The sequence below is a fragment of the Brassica rapa genome, chromosome A05 (genome assembly GCF_000309985.2).
Source record: "Brassica rapa cultivar Chiifu-401-42 chromosome A05, CAAS_Brap_v3.01, whole genome shotgun sequence".
Lineage (NCBI taxonomy): Eukaryota > Viridiplantae > Streptophyta > Magnoliopsida > Brassicales > Brassicaceae > Brassica > Brassica rapa.
The window spans coordinates 26,045,247-26,064,349 of record NC_024799.2 but is presented as its reverse complement, the minus strand read 5'-3'; the positions used below and the strand labels follow the sequence as shown (position 1 = coordinate 26,064,349).

General features: G+C 36.0%; 4 protein-coding genes across 6 annotated transcripts; 2 read left to right on the top strand and 2 right to left on the bottom strand.

The window, feature by feature from the left end:
* Positions 1 to 40: 40 nt before the first annotated feature.
* Positions 41 to 5,398, bottom strand: LOC103870647 (GBF-interacting protein 1-like). Of its 2 annotated transcripts, XM_009148796.3 has the most exons (10): positions 4,548 to 5,398; positions 4,124 to 4,167; positions 3,921 to 4,026; positions 3,526 to 3,643; positions 2,995 to 3,374; positions 2,560 to 2,920; positions 1,779 to 2,076; positions 1,439 to 1,600; positions 836 to 1,351; positions 59 to 755 (listed from the first exon to the last, which is right to left on the bottom strand). In XM_009148796.3, exons 1-10 carry the CDS (start codon positions 4,711 to 4,713, stop codon positions 465 to 467), a joined length of 2,442 nt encoding a protein of 813 aa, XP_009147044.2. In that variant the 5' UTR covers positions 4,714 to 5,398; the 3' UTR covers positions 59 to 464. The 2 variants fall into 2 exon arrangements, with proteins under 2 accessions (XP_009147046.2, XP_009147044.2); XM_009148798.2 differs by lacking the exon at positions 4,548 to 5,398 and having other exon boundaries at positions 41 to 755; positions 2,995 to 3,330.
* Positions 5,399 to 5,651: 253 nt separating this feature from the next.
* LOC103870646 (transmembrane emp24 domain-containing protein p24beta2) lies at positions 5,652 to 7,183 on the top strand. 2 transcript variants are annotated; one of them, XM_009148795.3, is made up of 5 exons: positions 5,652 to 5,836; positions 5,985 to 6,182; positions 6,430 to 6,616; positions 6,692 to 6,799; positions 6,891 to 7,183. In XM_009148795.3, exons 2-5 carry the CDS (start codon positions 5,985 to 5,987, stop codon positions 7,022 to 7,024), a joined length of 627 nt encoding a protein of 208 aa, XP_009147043.1. In that variant the 5' UTR covers positions 5,652 to 5,836; the 3' UTR covers positions 7,025 to 7,183. The 2 variants fall into 2 exon arrangements, with proteins under 2 accessions (XP_009147043.1, XP_033148225.1); XM_033292334.1 differs by having other exon boundaries at positions 5,698 to 5,836; positions 5,971 to 6,182.
* Positions 7,184 to 8,442: 1,259 nt separating this feature from the next.
* LOC103870644 (glycerol-3-phosphate dehydrogenase [NAD(+)] At3g07690, cytosolic) lies at positions 8,443 to 15,011 on the top strand. The gene is made up of 5 exons (XM_009148792.3): positions 8,443 to 13,174; positions 13,862 to 14,083; positions 14,150 to 14,397; positions 14,490 to 14,629; positions 14,701 to 15,011. The coding sequence occupies exons 1-5, from the start codon at positions 12,574 to 12,576 to the stop codon at positions 14,825 to 14,827; spliced, it is 1,338 nt and encodes a 445-aa protein (XP_009147040.1). The 5' UTR covers positions 8,443 to 12,573; the 3' UTR covers positions 14,828 to 15,011.
* Positions 14,956 to 18,915, bottom strand: LOC103870645 (protein ACTIVITY OF BC1 COMPLEX KINASE 7, chloroplastic). The gene is made up of 16 exons (XM_009148793.3): positions 18,645 to 18,915; positions 17,766 to 18,332; positions 17,420 to 17,689; positions 17,220 to 17,307; positions 17,054 to 17,141; positions 16,892 to 16,985; positions 16,667 to 16,813; positions 16,408 to 16,578; positions 16,279 to 16,335; positions 16,127 to 16,210; positions 15,954 to 16,038; positions 15,819 to 15,880; positions 15,664 to 15,738; positions 15,481 to 15,585; positions 15,245 to 15,386; positions 14,956 to 15,154 (listed from the first exon to the last, which is right to left on the bottom strand). Exons 2-16 carry the CDS (start codon positions 18,324 to 18,326, stop codon positions 15,081 to 15,083), a joined length of 2,103 nt encoding a protein of 700 aa, XP_009147041.1. The 5' UTR covers positions 18,327 to 18,332; positions 18,645 to 18,915; the 3' UTR covers positions 14,956 to 15,080.
* Positions 18,916 to 19,103: the final 188 nt, after the last annotated feature.

The window sequence follows — 19,103 nt, the reverse complement described above, 5'->3', positions numbered from 1 at the left end:
CTTTAATAATATTTGGATATTCTGGAAGACTATAACATTCTACATATTTTCTTGTATTTTTTAATTCAAATAAAAGTTCAGGTAACTTCGTATTTAAACATGTTCACAAAAGGCTGAGAAAAAGGCTGAGAAAAGAACCAAGAGTCTTTAGATACAGACTCAGGCAGGAAAAGTTCTTTTGGCTTAGCTCAGAAGAGCTAAAAACTAATAAAGCAAATATTTTGCTAAAACCCCCCAAAAAACGAAAAAAAGATATAGAAACACCAAAAAACACTGGATTCATTAAAAAATACCTCCCCTATCCTTTTATGATCATCCTCTGTCAATCCCTTCATGCTCAACTTCATAGCTTCCTTTCTTCGGTAATTTGTTAGATGGCATACACACACACGCACGCAAGTCAATGCACCATATCTTCCTGATACTCTGGTTGAATCCCCCAAAATCTTCTTTTCCTTTCTCTTTCAGTAATTACTTGGCCAATTCATCGGTGTTTGCTGAGGCTGTTGGAAAACGTTAGGAGGCCCAGGTGCAACCATTTCAGCTCCAGCAACACCCTGAGACTGTTGTAAGAGCGGATGGTGAACTCCTCCAGCTGCTGTCACTGCTTGTCCCGGATGATACATACCAGGGAATGTCACGTGAGCGGCTTGTGCTGGAGCGTAAGTCACGTGTTGCCCATGGTGCTGTAAACCGTAGAACGAGCTCGGCACATCTCGTCCTGGTCCCGCAATCCATACAGGTAATGCTTCACTCTGCAGATAAAAAAACTCATTACGAATAGGAACTTTAAGTAATCTTTCAACTGAGTTGGGTTCAAAGAGGCAATAGATACCTGTTGCCCTGTTGTGCTGTAGCCGTTGTTTTCCTTCAACTGCAACGTGTTGAGATCCTCATTGGAAGTTGAATTCCCAGCTGAAGCACCAGAATTGGGATTATATTCTGCTGGGAAGGAACCATGTGATGGCGGTCCGTAACCACCAGGCACACCGACATGAGTCAAGTTTCCTGTATTATTATTCCCAGGCTTGTGATGAGGGAGTGTGTATTTTCCACCTGTTGCAGCACCAGGGGGTGGAGGAGGAGCAGGATACACACTGCTTGCCTGAGGCTGCTGAGCAAACGCGCCATTGCTTAAGAACTGTTGCATTGCCGGGTGAGGTAGATAGAATGGGGAGAAGTAGTGTCCATATGGCATGTAGTTCGGTGGATAATGTGACATGTGTAATCCTGGGGGCCGTAAGAAAGGAACAGGCTGCTGCGTGACAGGTATAGAGCTCTGCATCAGCCCAGAAGGCTGTGTTACCAGTGGAGTTGGACTAGCTGTCGACAGAACTAAGTTGTTTCCACCCTACAAATCAATATGTTCAAGCATTTCAGATACAGAAGTGGAATGGATTATACAACAAATTAGACTAACCCAAAAAGCTGCACTAACCTCTTGCATGGTTTGAGACGAATGAGGGGGCAATACTGTAACATTTCCATTAAACTTGGATGCAACCCCTGGAGAAACAAAGGGAGAAACACGTCCATCACTGTCAGGGCCTGATCGGTAGAATTGAGCATAGTAACTCGCTGTATCGAATGGTTGCTGGACCTTCGAACAACAAAAGTATATGTCATTCAAAAGACAAACTAGAGATGATGAGAATTCCTAAAAAACTATGTAATGCGGCAAAATGTTCCTGACCAATGAAGAGTAAAATCTAGGCATAATCAATGGTTTAAGGCGATCAAGAATAAAGCAGCCCAACAAGTTAGTTTTGAAGGCATACCACAAAGTTAGGAATGCGAAGGGCATCACGTGCTTGAGGGTCAGCAGCATTCTCAAACTGTGGATGCTGGCTCGCAGGAGCTGGAGGAACAGGCCCGATAATATTACATGGAACGTGGTCAAAAGAGTTTTGATTGCTTTCGGACTCCAAGAGACTCTCTTGCTTGGAGACATCATACACTTGAGCTGCGTTTGATGCAGCAATACCTTCACCAGCCATATCATTTGGAACTTGTGAAAGCGACTCGGAATGAACATTATTCTCCTCGTCCTTTTCAGTCGAATGGACATTTAGGTGGCTGAATTCATTAAAAAGAAGTCTTTAGACACTGGTAAATTTTGACACATCAAGGTTCTAGAAGACAAAATGTAATACATAAAATGACAAAAAAGGTTTCGTGTAGCAAGTGTTTCTAGTGGAAAGATTATATGATTTCTAGAAAATCAGTACCGTAAATATTAAACAGTCATAATACAGAAAAGTTGTTACTTCCTAGTTCGCACTTAAGAGCTAAGGAGGACATAGAGTTGTTTCTAGGAACAAAACCCACTTGGCCACTGACACTATCAGATGAACTGGGCAGCCTATAGCATGTGAAAAATATATGTGCTATGTTACACCTAGAATCTTAAGTACACTCTTTGTAAGTTTCGAGTTTTGACTATGCTACTAATCAAAACCAGCGAACTACAACTTCTTTCCAACTCATATCACTCTATACTAAGAATATTTAGCCGCTCAACAACAACAATAATTAACAAAGTAGAGACAGATAGATTACCTAAGTTCGTCAGCTTCCAAACTATCTTCAACTTCCTGTGAATTCTGCGAGAGAGGTGCATTCTCTGGAAAAGCTACTGAACTTGATGTAATAGAAAAGCCAGCATCAAAGCTTCCAAAGCTAAACTTGGTTCGCTCAGCCTCTGGAACAAGGATATGGTTTGGGATAATAACATGCTGACGTTGGATCTGCAAGTCTTCAAGCTGCCTCTGCAACCTAGATGTACCCTCTGCAGAAGAAACAACATCTTCAACAGATTTTTCACTGGCTTCGGTAGGAACCGCAAGAGCTTCAGCTGTAGCTGATGCACCAGAGCCCTGAGTAGTGGTATGGTTCACTGGCTTCGGTTTCCATTCCTTAACTAAAAACAAGCATCCATGGTGATGTCAGAAGATTAAAAAAGAACTGTAGAAGACAAAAAAGTATTTCCTTTACCTCTTTGAGGACCAACAGTGTGATGCGAACGATTACTGTAGTTAGAAGAAGGCCGGCTACCCGTGCTGTTGCTATGAGATGAAGCAGGACTCGGAACATAAGCATCATTCACGGTAGCCTTCCCAACCCCACGGGATCTGTTCTGTAACTTGCTTTGTCCAAGGTGTTGCTCGCTCACTGGTTTGGAATTTGAAGAAGTGAATCGAACCTCCGAGGAGGATGGACGAGAGAGTGGCAGAGAATTAGCCGACTTCTGCTCAGTATGCACAGCATTAGAGCCCAATGCTACACGATTTTTGCTTGATTCAACAGCAGAGGGTGCACCGTCAGGGCTTCCTGATGTCAAACCAACAGAACTTTTATCCATCACAGGTGGAAGGCTGTCAACAATTCAAAAAGAACGAAAATCATGAGAAAGATCATCTATAGGGCATATCGATGCTGGGCCCACCCCTGCTTTCACTAAGGGTGTCATACATCCCACCTGTGTGTCATACAGAATCAAGGAAAATGGTATAAGACAACGCTCACCTACACACCAAGGCATTGTCTTTAGTTTTTATTTGTTGTTGAGAGGTCGAAGTTGATGGATCAGCGACCTGCTTTGGACTATTTTCTTTTCTGAAAGAATTCTTTGCACCAGCACCATCTGATTAAAAGTAAACATTCACAACAGACACTTCATCAAAGACTGAAAAATTCGAAACGTGACGAGTTATGGACTTCAACTAGGGAAATCACATTATTTCACTGACCATACTAAATCCCAGCCATAAATAATTTGAGTATGTCATCGATGGAAAAGAAGGCAAGAATCAGTTTAAAGTAAATATAACAAACAGGACTGTGACCGGAAGTAAGCACAAACCAATGCTGTATATTAAAAGATGCAACAATGTAAATATTTTCATATGACTGGAGTTTACCGTGTGATGAATGACGAGAAGAAAAATTCATCCGACCACCCCTGCTACCACGGCCCGGACCACCAGATCTCCATTGTGGCTCAACAGAGTCCTTGTTGCTAAGGTTCTATTGCATTTAATAACAATGTCAATCACCATGCCATAATTAATGCAGTGAACACATGAATTAAAACCAAAAGAAGTGCAAAAAAAAAAACCCATACCTCTTTTCTCTTATCACGCTTCTTCTTAACCTCAAGGAATGGATCTACAGAGTCATAGACAAATTTAAACATTAGTTCAGAACATAGTATAGATTAACTGCTCAACAAAACCTGAAACTTAAAACCTATCCTAGAAAATGTAGCGTTATAAAACCCTGATGCAATACCCACAAGTACTGCCTTCATTCGCGCATACTCTAAAATCAAACAGTAAACAAGACATTAGACATAAACAATTAGAGACATGTTTTTTACTTCCGACATGTGAATAAGCAACGAACCCGATGTAATAAAACCATAAAATTCAGACAGAAGCTGAACAAATCAGATACTAAAACCTAAGTTTAAACCCCCCAAATCTAGACCTAATCGTGGATCCAGTCAAAGAATCCAAATCAGGGGATCAAACAAGATTGATATATACCCTGAAGAAGAAGGCGTTGAGCAGCCTCATCGGGATTCATACTGCAATCAAGGAGCATTGCGTGAATCTCATCCTCGCTGTAGTTCCCAGCAGTGATCTCCTTGATGGTCTGAATCGTCTTCCTCGTATCCGCCCCAATCGAAACCCTAGCACCACTCCCAACCATCCTCTCTCTCTCTCTCTCTTTTTTTTTTAACAAACGAATGTCGCTTTCTGGTAATTGAATCTCTGGGACCAGACCGAGAAGGTCTGAGTAGCCCCCTCCTGTGTATGTGTATGTATAACGAATACGCGGGTGATGAATGAGCAGGAGAGAGGAGAGGGTGGAGATTTGAAACTAGTTGGAGGAAGAAGAGGGGGTGCGAGAAAGGGGAATATCAAAAAATTAGGAGTGTGGTTTTTGGAAGCGTAGGGCTCTCTTCTAAATTCATGAATCTCTAATCTTTTTTTTTTCTTTTGATAATTACAAATGATGGCTTTATCTTTCCTTTTATTTAGCGGATAATTACAAAAAGCCGTAAAAATAACATCATAATGTTGCAATAAATTCGACTAATGATTGTTGTTTAGACAGATTTGTGGGTTTCAGTTTATATGCAGTTGGTTGATTATAAAAACTGATGTTAAATTTGAAAAAAAAAACTGTTAGAAAGAAATTTGAATACTGAGAAAATTTATGAAATATTTTGCATTTCTATAGGTAGTATTCTCAAAATTTTGTATTTCAAGTTAAATTATTTAGAATATAACTATCAATATCACTAATGTTATTAGACTCACAAAATTTTATAGAATTATCAAATTAATAAATATTGTAAATAGATTTCAATAATAATTAATGCACCAATATAAACTGAAAATGTTAACAATCGTAAAAAAAAAAAAAACCAACAGTGGAGTTAAGTGTTTTAACAATCATTATTATTCACATGGTAAAAAAAATTAATGTCATCGGGTTAAACGTTTTGATTTTCTTTTTCCAAAATAATTTATGAAGTTATATGGTATCTAGTGATGTGGCAATACACCGCCAATCAAATCAGGCCACGTAAAGCCGCTGACCAAAAAGCTAAACGAAGAATAGAGCGACGTCGTTTATAGTTTGATGATGTTTTGTCGGGTCACGAAACTGCCTGCCCCACAGTCAAAACAGGCTTTCATCGTGTCCGATTCTGAAAGTACTCGCTCCTTTCTCTCCCACACCGTCTTCTTCTCCGATCAATCTCTCATCGACCAGATCGAATTGCCATCCAATCTATCCATCACTCCTCGTCGTTTGATTTTGCAAGGTTAGTCTCTCAATCTGAACTCCATCACCTCGTAAGAATCGAAATCGGAATCAGTTCAATTGGATTTGGAGAAATATCTAATCGTGGATCGTTAATTGAATTATGTTTTCTTTAAATTGAAATGAAATTCAAAGTTCATCTGTTTTAGATGAGCATGAAGGCCACGATCCTAATACTAGGCCTCGTATGGAGCTTCCAGGCAGCGTTAGGGATTAGATTCGTGATAGACAGAGAAGAATGTTTCTCCCACAAGGCTGAGTATGAAGGCGATACTCTTCATGTCTCTTTCGTCGTCATCAAGTCTGATTCTCAGTGGCATTTTAACGAGGATGGTGTAGATCTTGTGGTATGACCTAACCCTTTTACTCAATAGACTTGTTACAATCTGTAGAATCTGCATTTTGTTAAATAAAGTATTAATTAGCTCTGTACGCTCTTATATTGATATAGAAAATGATATCTCTTTGAAGCTGTACCTTGTGAGATTGTTGATAATTTGATTGTGACTATAGTTACAGATCTCTTGTGTACGTTTGAGTAACGAATAACAAACGCATTACACAATTTTTTTTTTTTTGTGGCTAATATGACAGATACACGGTCCAGCAGGGGAACAGATTCATGACTTCAGGGAGCAGATAAGTGCCAAGCACGACTTTGTTGTCCAAAAGAAAGGGGTTTACCGTTTCTGTTTCACAAACAAGTCTCCTTATCATGAAACCATTGACTTCGATGTGCAGCTTGGTCACTTTGCGTACTACGACCAGCACGCAAAAGACGGTGAGGGTTGTCAGATTGGTTTTGTATCGTTTGGGGGTAATGAGTTATTTAAAATGAATATATGATTTTGGGCAGAGCATTTCACTCCCTTGATGGAGCAAATATCGAAGTTAGAGGAAGCTCTTTACAACATCCAGTTTGAACAACATTGGTTAGAGGCTCAGACCGACCGTCAAGCTATTGGTAACAATTGTTCTCCTTAAAATCTGTTTTTTTTTTTCTTAGCTTCTGCAAGTAAAATTTTTGCTATGTTTTTTTTTTCTTTTCCTTGCAGTGAACGAGAACATGAGCAAGAGAGCAGTACACAAAGCTTTGTTCGAGTCGTTTGCGTTGATCGGGGCAAGTGTCCTCCAAGTTTATCTTCTGCGTCGCTTGTTTGAACGCAAACTCGGCATGTCTCGTGTCTAAAATAATATTTTGCCTCCTAAGTTACCATATAATATTTACTTAGCTCCTTTTTACAGACACAACTGTAGTTCTCATTGGATGATTTGCGTTTTCTCATGTTCAAGAATATTATCCACTTCGTGGTTATCACTTAATCAGTATCTTTTTACATTATTAACATATATAGCTTTTCTATAACGTATTAGGATGTTCGTTTGAATCAAGTAATCAAATGTCTTGCTCAGTGAATTATTTTTCTCTTGATGATGGAGACACATGGCCCGTTAAGATTCGTGTGGTTTAAAACAATTACGGACCAGATGATAACCGCCGGGTGAGATTTTATAATAATCTTTGTTTATTAAATGTTTTTAACATTTTGCAACACTGTAATCTTCATCGGTTATAAAATGACAGAATACAAATGTTAGTCTCTTAAATATATTATCGTTGTTGAAGAGTTAACTTTTTACATCTCATTTTAATTATTTTAAAACTTCATATGCATAAAAAAATATATTAAGTTTTGCGGCTGACACAAATCATCAAAACCAAATATGCAACATCGATTGTATAACGACGAAAGGGGATTAAGTTTTCTGCTCTTGATTTGTTTACTATTGACTCTCCATAAATGAATTCATTTTTTACTTCTATAAAATTGTGCTTTCATTCTCGTATTTGTTTTATTGATATGAGTTAAGTTTTTTTTTTTTAACTTCTTCTATGAATTCAGTGAATTAAATAAGTGTCAATTTAAAAAAAAACATGGACATCTGTAAAAATTAGTTTCACTCCAGATACATATATAAGAATCAAAATTTTGAAAAAAATCACCGGTAAATATTAACAGATTAGTGTTCAAATCCAATATATCAAGCTGTTATAGAAAATATAAGTGCAGACTCCAAATATAAATGTATGTTTAGTATATATTCCCCATTTTGGTCTAAAAATCATCTAATTCTAGAACAACAAAACAGATTACTTATTTTACCAGTTCGGGTAATATTTGAATCTAAACGAGTAATATTCGAACTCGAATGAATATCCGAAGATAACCAAACATAAATATACTTAACCCTATATTTCTAGTTTACTTCTCTCATTTTATTCAAAATATTTATATTAATGATGTTTATTGCTCAAAATTAGATAATATACATATAATTATGGACAAAATTAATTGCTACTCACTTAAATATATATATATATATATATATATATATATATATATCAAGCTCTTGTTTCTTGTATTAACAAAAGTTGCATCTAAAATTTCAAAACAACAACTAAATTAATGTCTTTAAATTTTTTAAGTTGTATCTCCAAACCTATTAATAGTTTAATTTTTTTAAAAAAAATAGAAAACCAGTTAAAATATATTTTAAATAAAAAAACTTAAAAATGAATCATTTATTTATTTTTTCTTCAAAATTTAAATACCCGAACCCGGCCAAAAATATCCAAACCCGAACATAAAATACCCAAAACCGGCTCGAAGAGTGGAAATATCCGAACGGATTTTATACCTTTATACTAAAATATCCGATACGAACCCGGACGTGTATCCGAACGCCCACCCCTACGATATATGATCATCATTTGTATCTTGCTTGAACAAAAAAAAGTTAAACCATTGATCACAAAATTTTCAATGTGAGACTTTTACCATTTTTAGTAATTTATAGACGTTTTTAAAAATTCAAAATATAACATAAAAGAAAAAAACTAAAATTTTTATTATATGCTTAATGTGATTGTTTAATTTCTTTTAATATTATAAAATTAAATATAAAAGAGAGAGGTTAGAAAAATTGTTATCAAATATGTATTATTTATAATCATTAATTATCATATATATGTTAACCATATTAGTTAATTTCAAAACTTTTACTTAAGAAAAGAAAAAATATTCTTTTGTATACTACTAATGAATTTGACAGTTAGTTTAATAAGAAGCATAGTATATGTTTATATGGACCAACTTATTTTTCTAACAATTCTAAGAATCATTCTCGTGATGACACGTTGCTACGAAAATATGTTGTAATGCTCCAGGATTAATATATAGGGGATTGGTATTAAATAACCAAAACCGATTTTTTAAAGTTAACTAGAGCTTGACTCACGCACCCACGCGGGTATTCGTTTCTACTTTGCAAAAAAACATTATCTTATATAAATGATAATATACATTTTTAAAATTTATATATATTAAATAATTATTTAATATATTTCTAAACACAATCATTTTATAATTTATATTTAATATAAATTGCAGGTTTAGATTTAATAATGGTAAGTGAACTGAAAGTCGCAGTCTATATAAAAAGCAGCATACACTTGCGAGATCATGGCTATCTCTTGTACCAAGTGATTTAAAACATATCAATAATTATCAACTTAAAATTAAGGTAACAAAAATATCGGTATGTTTTATTTTATATTATATTCGAGGCTTGTGAGCATAGTAAAGACATATGATTACTTTCATCTTGTTATGTGTTTTAAAGAACTACTTTTTATTCCAAGAAAAACAACCCTCATTCCATATTTCCACGTGGCTGTGCAAGGTATACTTGTAGATGGTATACTTACAAGGTCCATATGGTCCTATCCTCCACAAATAATGAATCGAGAAACCTATGTAATCTCGGGGCTCTTCATATATGTCGAACCAACGCCTTCCATTTGGCAAATCAAAAGAACAGAAAAACAATGACCTTCCAAAGAAATTACGCTGAAACTGAAATGACCACGACCCACCGGGTTGCAATCTCTGGTCACGAAGATCAATGTCCTTTGATTTACAATGAAACTTCATTTTATTACCAAGATCGTTGACGATTTCTACCTTTATTTCAGCATGTGATAGATCTGTAGTTACAAAGATAATCAATATGAAAAGTAATAGGTATCGCTTTGGAATATCCATTTTTGTGGTATAAGAGAGTGTTTGAACTAACATGATGTTGTTTGTAATTGTTGAATGAGTTATATATACAGATGTATCAATGTATTGTAACGCAGAGTCGAGGATCATTTATATTTAGTTCAATAAATTTATACGAATATTACTTGCTTTTTTAATTAACGTATTTGGTCAAACTTTTTAGTTCATAAACGTTAATTAAGAGACATTTAACAAGTAACATTTTAGAATTGACTCATTACTCTGCTGATGACATCTCTATCTATCTCTATTAATACTAGGTCATCTTCCGCGCGTATTTAATTTTCAAACCTTACAAATTTACAAACTTTTTAACGTCAAGCATATATTATAAGAGGGAGAGATGACATGCACTTATTTTTTCGTTTAAATGTTGCATGCAATTGTTGTAAAAAAATGCAGTTTTAGTTTGGCCTTTTCAGTGTTTCAAAAAAAAGAAGTTTGGCCTTTTCTAAATTTCAATAAGATTGTGTTCTATAAATTTGCCAAATACCAAGACTGAGTTCAGAATATGTAGACAGTTTGGAAGACATCAAAATGTTGTTTTTAGTTGGATTTACTTAGAGATCATCCCCTGAGCGGTATTGGCGTTTTTTTTTTTGCTCGAGCTCATGCTTTAAAGTTGACTCTTATCATGCTTCTGAAATCTTTGATGATTTGTATTGAGTTGTCAAAGTAATTTTTTGTCACAGATGATGAAGTGAGCATTCGCTTCCTTGTTAATAAGAGGTATTAATCATAACTACTATATTTTTAAGTTGTTTTCAAATTGAATTCAGAACATTGTAAGCTGTGTCGGTTGCATATTTCGGTTTTGCATGGTAAAACAATCAAATTGATATGTTAGATAAGTAACTTGTACTTTGACAATTCTATACAAATCAGAAAATTTTCTAGTGTTTTTGTTTGTAGAACAAAGTCGCTTTGTTTTTAATATATGACATTTTAGAGAATTCTTTTCACTTCAAATTAGATGACATTTTTAATTTTCAATTTTCAATGCAATTTTATTCATTTTTTTTATATTATCCAGTTAGTGTTTTTATTGGTTGAATTATGATTAGGTGAATAGTTAATGATGTTTTTGGTTAGATATAATAGAAAATTAATTCTTTTCCTTTGATTTGTGTGAACAAATCTAAATTTCAAAGTAAGAATAATGGAAATAGTGTCATTTAGGTTATTATATATATATTAGTACATTTATATTTGTAAATACATTTGTTTCACAGATAAAAATATGCTATAGTTTTGTCTATTATATAGATTACAATTTATTTTATATTTAAAATTATTTTCAATTTAAATTTAATGTTTTAACAGCATTCTAGTGGTATGAAATATATATTATTAAACGTATTTAAATCTAATTATATGATTACAAAAGAATTCCATTATATGTTTTAGAATGGTATTAATTTGATAAAAAATGTTAAGAAAAATTACATGTTGAGATACTTTTGGACATCATCAAAATAATAACATTAATCATATGTTATGGTTGCATAACATAATACTAAAAATAATATGCAGGATCATATGTAAATATACTTATATATTATGATTGCATAACATATGAATTGTTTTTGTTAATGACATGACTTACAAAATAGTTAATGACCTATAAAATAATTATATATGTTGTTAATAATTATTAATAGGTTAAAATATTTTTTATAAATCAGTTGGTATTGGTCTTGAGTACAGATTTTTGAATTTAGAATATTAACAGTAAACAAATTTGAGATTATCCTTAAACATAGTATATTGTTGATTTTATTAAGATGTTAATAAGATATATTTGTGATTATATTTATTTTAAAACTAAATGATAGGACAACTAAATGTGATGATTTCTAGCAGAGTATGAGACTAATATCCGTTTGAGTATATAAACCGGGTCTAACAGAGTATGAGACTTTGATTTTTGGGTCGATTCCGAATCAGTTTTTTTTGTATAAATATTCTTGACTAATTTTGTTAGGCAACTATTAAGAAAATAAGAAAATATAATATGTTGCAAATTTTAGGAATAAACTTTTAAAATAATTTCTGAAATGCATGACACAAGTGTATAATTATGCAATATGATATATTTAATATACTTACCAAAAATTATATTAAATTAAAGTAATATTAAACATAATATGATTACAAAATAATACAAATGTGAAAATTAAATTTCTCAATAAATTAAAACAAAAAATATACCGGCAGAATCTAGTTCACCTTTAAATTTTACATATTTAAAGTTTAGGAAATGAAGACTAATGCTTCATGTCGCTAATGTCGGCCAAACGTTGGAAGTGGACCGCTAGACTATAAAATGAAATAACGAAAAGGCCCATATACAAGGTGTAGTGGGCCACGAGTAGGCCCACGTTAGATAAAGACAGCATAGAGAAGCTGACGTAATTGTCTGATCTTACCAAGTTACCTGAAAAGAAAATAAAAACACAAACTTTCCTGAAAAGATCATTTCGTCGTTTAAGCGTAAGCATCGATTACTCCGACAAAGATCAAATCTTTTTTTGTTCCACAGCTTGTTGCCTTGTTAGTGAACAAGCCACTGAAGACACTCATTACAAATCTAAAGCCTTTATTTTTGTTAATAATGGAGCAATTGGTGGAAGCAAGGCTCGACGAGATCCGCAGAGTAATAGGCAAAGCCGACGACGACCCGTTAAAGATCGTCGGCGTCGGAGCCGGCGCGTGGGGAAGCGTATTCATCGCAATGCTACAAGAAAACTACGGAACATTCAGAGATAAAGTCAGTGTTCGAATCTGGAGAAGAGGAGGGAGAGCCATCGACAAAGCCACAGCTCAGCATCTCTTCGAAGTGATCAACTCGAGGGAGGAGCTTCTCAGGAGGCTGATACGACGGTGCGCGTATCTCAAGTACGTGGAAGCTAGGTTAGGCGATAGAGTTCTGTATGCAGACGAGATATTGAAAGATGGGTTTTGTTTGAATATGATTGAGACTCCTTTGTGTCCTTTGAAAGTGGTGACGAATCTGCAGGAGGCGGTTTGGGATGCTGATGTTGTTGTGAATGGTTTGCCTTCGACCGAGACGTTTCAGGTGTTTAGTGAGATTAGTAAGTATTGGAAGGAGAGGGTTACGGCTCCTGTGATTATCTCTTTGGCTAAGGGAGTGGAAGCTGAGTTTGAGCCTCGTCCTAGGATTGTTACTCCTACTCAAATGATCTACAGAGCGAGTAAAAATTCACTTCCCATGTTTCTTTTTTTATCTGCTTGGTAGATGAATATTTGATATCCTCCTCCTTAATCACTTGGTTGTGTATAGTGTCAGTTAGGGTGTATAGTGTCAGTTAGGCCTGGGCGGATTCGGTTCGGTTGAGTCGGATTTTCGGTACAGGTCCATTCGGGTTTTACTAATTTTTGGGTCGGATTCGGATTATAACCAATGTCTGAAATCGTCCAATAATTATTTTCTTAAAAACTTAAAAAATTAACAAAAACATACGCAATATATAAATTATTCAAAATCTAATTAAAACTAGTTAAACTACCTAAACTAACTAAAAAGTATTCAAAACAATAAATCAAACATACAAAAATCTGTAAAATACTCTAAAACATACAAAAATCTGTAAATTACTTTAGTATATATAAAAACATTATATTTAACTAATTTCATATATGTTCGGATTTCGGAATGTATCTAAACCCGAAGGTACCAAGCTCTGAAGTCCCATTCGGATATTTTTGTATAACATTCGGATATGATTTCGGTTTTTTCGGTTCGGGTTAAGGTTGGGGCTTCGGTTTGGGGTAGAAACGCCCAGGCCTAAGTGTCAGTAAGCAGCATAGGTGTCTAGTTGTACCTGTCTCTCTTGCATCTTAATCGTGTTAACAATTCCCTTGTCATTGCGTCTTTGTAGCTGGAATCCCTCTTGAGAACATTCTTTACCTTGGGGGACCTAACATTGCTTCCGAGGTATACAACAAAGAGTACGCTAATGCACGGATCTGCGGGTCCGAGAAATGGAGGAAGCCTCTGGGGAAGTTTCTAAGGCAGTCTCATTTCATAGTGTGGGATAACAGTGACCTTGTTACTCATGAAGTAATGGGTGGTTTGAAAAATGTATACGCCATTGGCGCAGGTAAAGATCCACACATCTCTTGAAATGTTTCTCTAGGTGAAAGCTCATGAACAAGTGTGTTTGTAGGAATGGTGGATACATTAACAAAGGAAAGTGCTACGAGCAAATCAGTGTACTTTGCGCATTGTACTTCGGAGATGATTTTTATTACTCATCTATTGGCCAAAGAGCCAGAGAAACTTGCTGGGCCTTTGCTTGCGGATACCTATGTAACGTTGCTCAAAGGTCGTAATGCGTGGTATGGTCAGAAGCTCGCAAAAGGAGAACTTAACCTTGAAATGGGTGATAGCATCAAAGGCAAGGGAATGATCCAGGTAATAATATGCATCAACCAGTTACCGTTAGAACTGTAAATAGAATGTCTTAGATTAGGTACATGAAAGGCTAACTGATGTAATGTTCATAGGGTGTTTCTGCGGTGAAAGCGTTTTTCGAGTTACTAAACCAATCCTCGTTAAGTCTTCAACACCCTGAAGAAGGCAAACCTGTAACTCCTGCTGAGCTCTGTCCCATCTTGAAGATGCTCTACAGAATTCTTATAACAAGGTATCCTTATTTCCTTTGACTAATTAGCTTTGAACCCCTTTTACTCTTAGTTTATGCTTTGATGTTGTTAGGGAGGTCTCATGTGAGGCAGTTCTTGAAGCGCTGAGGGATGAGACAATGAATGACCCACGTGAACTCATCGAGATTGCTCACAGCCATCTCTTCTTCCAACCATCTCTTCTTGGTCAGACACCTTGAGACTTGCGAACACTTTTCTTTGTTTGTAAGTTTCTCTGGTAGGCTTTGGTGCAGACTAGTTTGTAATCTTGAAGATTGATATATAGTTGTAAGTTGTGTACTTTTCTAGTGATGAACTCAGTCTCAGATACCTTTTTGACTTTCTTTTTATTGAGTCTTTGAAATAGTTTTTTTTATACAAGTATTTATACTTCTTATACTGTGCTATACATCAAAATTCTATATTTCATTTTGGGAGCTTCAAAAAGAATCATCATATCATCTTCTCAAACTTGTCAAGCTTATTTACCCTTTGCATAGATCTCAATACCAATAACATGAATATCCCTGCACACAAAAAAAAGGAAAATACATTTAAACACCAGAACATATAATCTACATTTAAACACTAGTGTGTACAAGAGTGTCTCATCATACCTGCACCAACGAAGGATCCATTAGCAACAAGCTGACTTCCTTGGTTGCTAAACGTAACCCCAATGTTAAGCAGAGTTCCTCCAAGAACTGTGTACATTGTCGCCATCTGCAGTATTGTCGCTTTCCGAGCTGCTCTTTCCGACTATAACATAAAAAATAACAAAATTCTCAGTGATTCGTTTACTATACTAGGGTCAAAGAGCATGAAAATGATTCAGAGGAGTTGGATTATGTACCTCAAGAACTCTGACACGGAGTTTAAGATCGCCTGAATCAAGTTCTTTAACGAACTCTTCTATGCGCTGCACTCGGTATGGCATTGACAGCGTAGAAGACCTAGCCTGTTCAGTTATTTTTATTTAGTACAAACAGAAACAAACAAGAGGGATTGGAAATGACATAAGTAGCAAAAGCATTACATCGTCTGCCTGTTTCCTTATTTGTTGGACAAGTTGAGTTCCCGAGTTTTGCTTTTGTTTTAAATCCAGGAGTTCCTGTTTAAAACCGATGTTCATGAGCGTTAGCAAAATGATACAGAAGAGCAGAGAGAAGACTGTTAAAAGGTAGTTAGCACCTGCGCATAGGGAGCCGCAACCTTCACAAAGGAAAAGTCTGGATCAAGGATGTAACCAATACCTGCAAAATGAATGAGCATAGAAGGTGAGACTTGTCAAAGATTCTGACAAAAGAAGAGAGAGAGAAGAGGTACCCTCAAGTGTGGAAAATGCTCTGATGACAAATGTGAAAGTTGATGGGAAACGGAATGGCTGGTCCTGTGAAATTGCAAACAAGTCCTGCCATAGAAAATGAGGACATTTTCAGTATTAAGCATCACATACTGTAGTAACAACCAGAGTAAATGGCTTGAGTATTGATCAGCACCTCTCCAATAGCTGCCAAAGTCTGTTGCTGATCTGGGGACTGGCTTAATAGATTGTCCAAGAAGAACTGAATAGATCTCCTTACCTAACAAACAAAAGTGGTAATGAGATTACATTTTGTTTAATCTCACATAGAGAAAGAGTGAGACTTACCGATGAAAGATCTCCAGTGGGTTGGAGTGCTTCAAGATCTATAAGGTTTTGCATGACCTGCAACAACATTCAGTTAGCTTTCTTGTCACTCTCTCTCTCTCTTTAGTCAGTGAAAAGAAGTAAAATAACCTTTTTGGCATCTTTTTCATACACAGAATAGAAGAGATCAAGCAACCTCGTCCGAGTAAACGTCTTGATCTCTCCCATCATGCCAAAGTCATAGTAGATGATTGATTCATCTACATCAATGGCTAGATTCCCTGGGTGAGGATCCGCATGAAAGAAGCCGGTTTTGAGTATCTAAAACAGCCAAAAAAACATAAAAACATAAGTTTCAAATAAACCATAAGTTTTTGAATAAACTTTCTAGCACCTATTGTTTATTAACCTGGATAAGATAAGCTTCAATGGCTCGTGACGCTATTCTTGAACGGTTATAACCACGTGCAGCTAAGGCCTCTAACTTGTTGATCTTGATACCTGGTACATACTCCAAAGTCAAGACCTTCATGGCAGAGTAATCCCAATAGACCAACTACCAAATGAAAACAAGAGTTTCATTAATACAAGAACTTGGAACCTCATGAGTTTTTGTTTAGTAAATGAAACTTACCGGTACGCGAACCCAGCTTATATTCCTGAAGTCTCTTCTGAACTTGTCTGCATTCTTAGCTTCGTTTATGTAGTCAATCTCTTGATACAAGATTCTGAAAACCAAAGGGAAAGATCAGTTCCATATGGTTTAGAGCCACAAGTTCTGTAATAAAAGACTTACGTGGCACATTCTTCGTAGATACCAACCCAGTCGTTTGTACCAAACGATTCACTTTTCTGGAAATACTCAGCAATCAACTTCAAGTTTTCTGATAAGAAAGTATACCATATTCAGCATTATATCAACCATCTATGTCCAGAAGTTTAATTATACAGTTGTTACATACGTAGATCAATATCGAAAAGTTTCTTGAGTCCAGGTCTTTGTACTTTCACAACCACTTTCTCTCCATTGTGCAACACAGCTCTGTGTACCTAATGGAATAAACTTTGAATAAATTAAAATACAAAACATCAATATGTAGATGAAAATGCAGAAAATAATTAAGCAAATAAGTGTATACAAAGGTGGCTAAGTGTCACAAACCTGGCCAAGGCTAGCTGCAGCTATGGGTTGGTCTTCAAACTCTTTATACATAACACTAATAGGAGCTCCAAGCTCGGTCTCTATGAAGCGTCTTGCCTTCTCTGGAGAAAAGGCAGGGACTCTATCCTGCAACTTGGAAAGCTCATCAACGAACTCACGTGGGAACAAATCAGATCTAGTTGAAGACAACTGTCCCAGTTTGATGAACGTTGGACCAAGCTGCAACACACTCTCTCTCAGCCACGAAGCTGTTTCTCTTCTTCTGCTTTTCTGATTACATAACAACTCATAAGGAACCCAATCAATGAGATTTACAATGATGAAAGTTTATTTTTTTGTTTATTACCTGTTTTTCTTCTGTGAAGCCTCCAATGTAAGCCCACTTGGCATTGTCGAACAAGACACGGATCCTCAGGGCAAGAACAAACGACCAAACATCAACACTGCGTTGAAATGAGCTGTAGTTCTCATCAGCCCAGCTGAAGCCTTCGTCAGAAGGAAGAACTCTAACGCCCTCAACAGGTGGAGGAAGGAAAGATTCTGGTTTTTGCTTTTGAGGCTTAACCAAAGTTGAAGAAGACGCAGCGCCGTTCATGTTAACCAAACTCGCTCCATTAACAACTTTTCCAGCTGAACCGTTCACTTTGTTTACATTATTCATACCGTTTTTTCTTTTGACAACCTCACTGGCTGGGACCATTTTGACAGAACGTCCGTTGATTCCAGGCTTGGAAGGTGATTCTGATTGTCTCATCTCAATGCGGAACCTCTTGGACTTGGTGCCAAAAGAGTGAGTGGACTCCACAGTGAATGGGTTCTCGAGAGAGCTGCTGAAACCAATAGCTTTGGTGGTTCTTGCGGTCTCGCTGACATAGCAGCAGCTCTGAGATGCTAATAGTGCCGCCATTTCCACCTAATTTACAAGAAAAAACTATTTAATAGGAGAGAAACAATAAAAAAAAATTGGAAAGCACCTATGCAACAAGCTATAGAAAAAAAACATTCCATTACATCGTCAGTTAAAGCATCGAGTTTTCAACGATTCATGTAAGAGAATCACAAGTCACAACGACTTCTAAGAAACTCAAGGAACAGTGATCAACGATTGAAAGCGTAACGTTTTTCTGATACGAGCTTATGATACCAAACACAATTAATTTGAAGAACATGAAGTAAAAAAAAAAAAACAAATAACACAAGTAGAAAAACAGAAAAAAAATTGAACCTTTAGTTTGAGTCTTGAATTGGGTTGACTGGTGTGTTTCAGAAATCAACCCAGACCCAGAATCTGCTGCTGAAGTAGAGGATCCTCTCTCTTGGGAACAGAGAGGAGATAGAGAGGTGTGAGTTGCGTGTGGTGGTCGTCCTAATGAGACGTGTGTTGTTCTCCTCTGGTTTTTTTTCTACGGTCCAAAGGAAAATAAAGTCTTGTCCTTTTATTGAAAATTTTGTGCGTTAAATACGGATTTGATCAGACAAAAGGAAAAGAATCTTGGTACCTTTGTGTCCTAAGATTAACAAGAACCAAAAAGAGTTATGGAAGGTGCGTGTCAGCTTCGCCTTCTCACGTTTATTGTGTGGTGGTGGTCATTCGGCAGTGTGTATTAATTTTATTAATTATTTCTTAATTTTAAAAGGATGTAATTAGATATTAGCCTAAATTCTAAATAATTAATCTGAGAGA

Coding starts and splice junctions, on each gene's coding strand:
- LOC103870647 (XM_009148796.3), bottom strand. CDS start 4,713: ATGGTTGGGAGTGGTGCTAGGGTTTCGATTGGGGCGGATACGAGGAAG. Junction 3,644..3,920: donor TTCTCGTCATTCATCACACG/GTAAACTCCAGT, acceptor ACTTTTAATCAG/ATGGTGCTGGTGCAAAGAAT. Junction 1,601..1,778: donor TTCGCATTCCTAACTTTGTG/GTATGCCTTCAA, acceptor TGTTGTTCGAAG/GTCCAGCAACCATTCGATAC.
- LOC103870646 (XM_009148795.3), top strand. CDS start 5,985: ATGAGCATGAAGGCCACGATCCTAATACTAGGCCTCGTATGGAGCTTC. Junction 6,183..6,429: donor AGGATGGTGTAGATCTTGTG/GTATGACCTAAC, acceptor CTAATATGACAG/ATACACGGTCCAGCAGGGGA. Junction 6,800..6,890: donor GACCGACCGTCAAGCTATTG/GTAACAATTGTT, acceptor TTTTCCTTGCAG/TGAACGAGAACATGAGCAAG.
- LOC103870644 (XM_009148792.3), top strand. CDS start 12,574: ATGGAGCAATTGGTGGAAGCAAGGCTCGACGAGATCCGCAGAGTAATA. Junction 14,398..14,489: donor AAGGCAAGGGAATGATCCAG/GTAATAATATGC, acceptor TAATGTTCATAG/GGTGTTTCTGCGGTGAAAGC. Junction 14,630..14,700: donor TACAGAATTCTTATAACAAG/GTATCCTTATTT, acceptor TGATGTTGTTAG/GGAGGTCTCATGTGAGGCAG.
- LOC103870645 (XM_009148793.3), bottom strand. CDS start 18,326: ATGGCGGCACTATTAGCATCTCAGAGCTGCTGCTATGTCAGCGAGACC. Junction 16,579..16,666: donor TTGAAGCTTATCTTATCCAG/GTTAATAAACAA, acceptor TGGCTGTTTTAG/ATACTCAAAACCGGCTTCTT. Junction 16,039..16,126: donor CTTTGGCAGCTATTGGAGAG/GTGCTGATCAAT, acceptor TTTCTATGGCAG/GACTTGTTTGCAATTTCACA.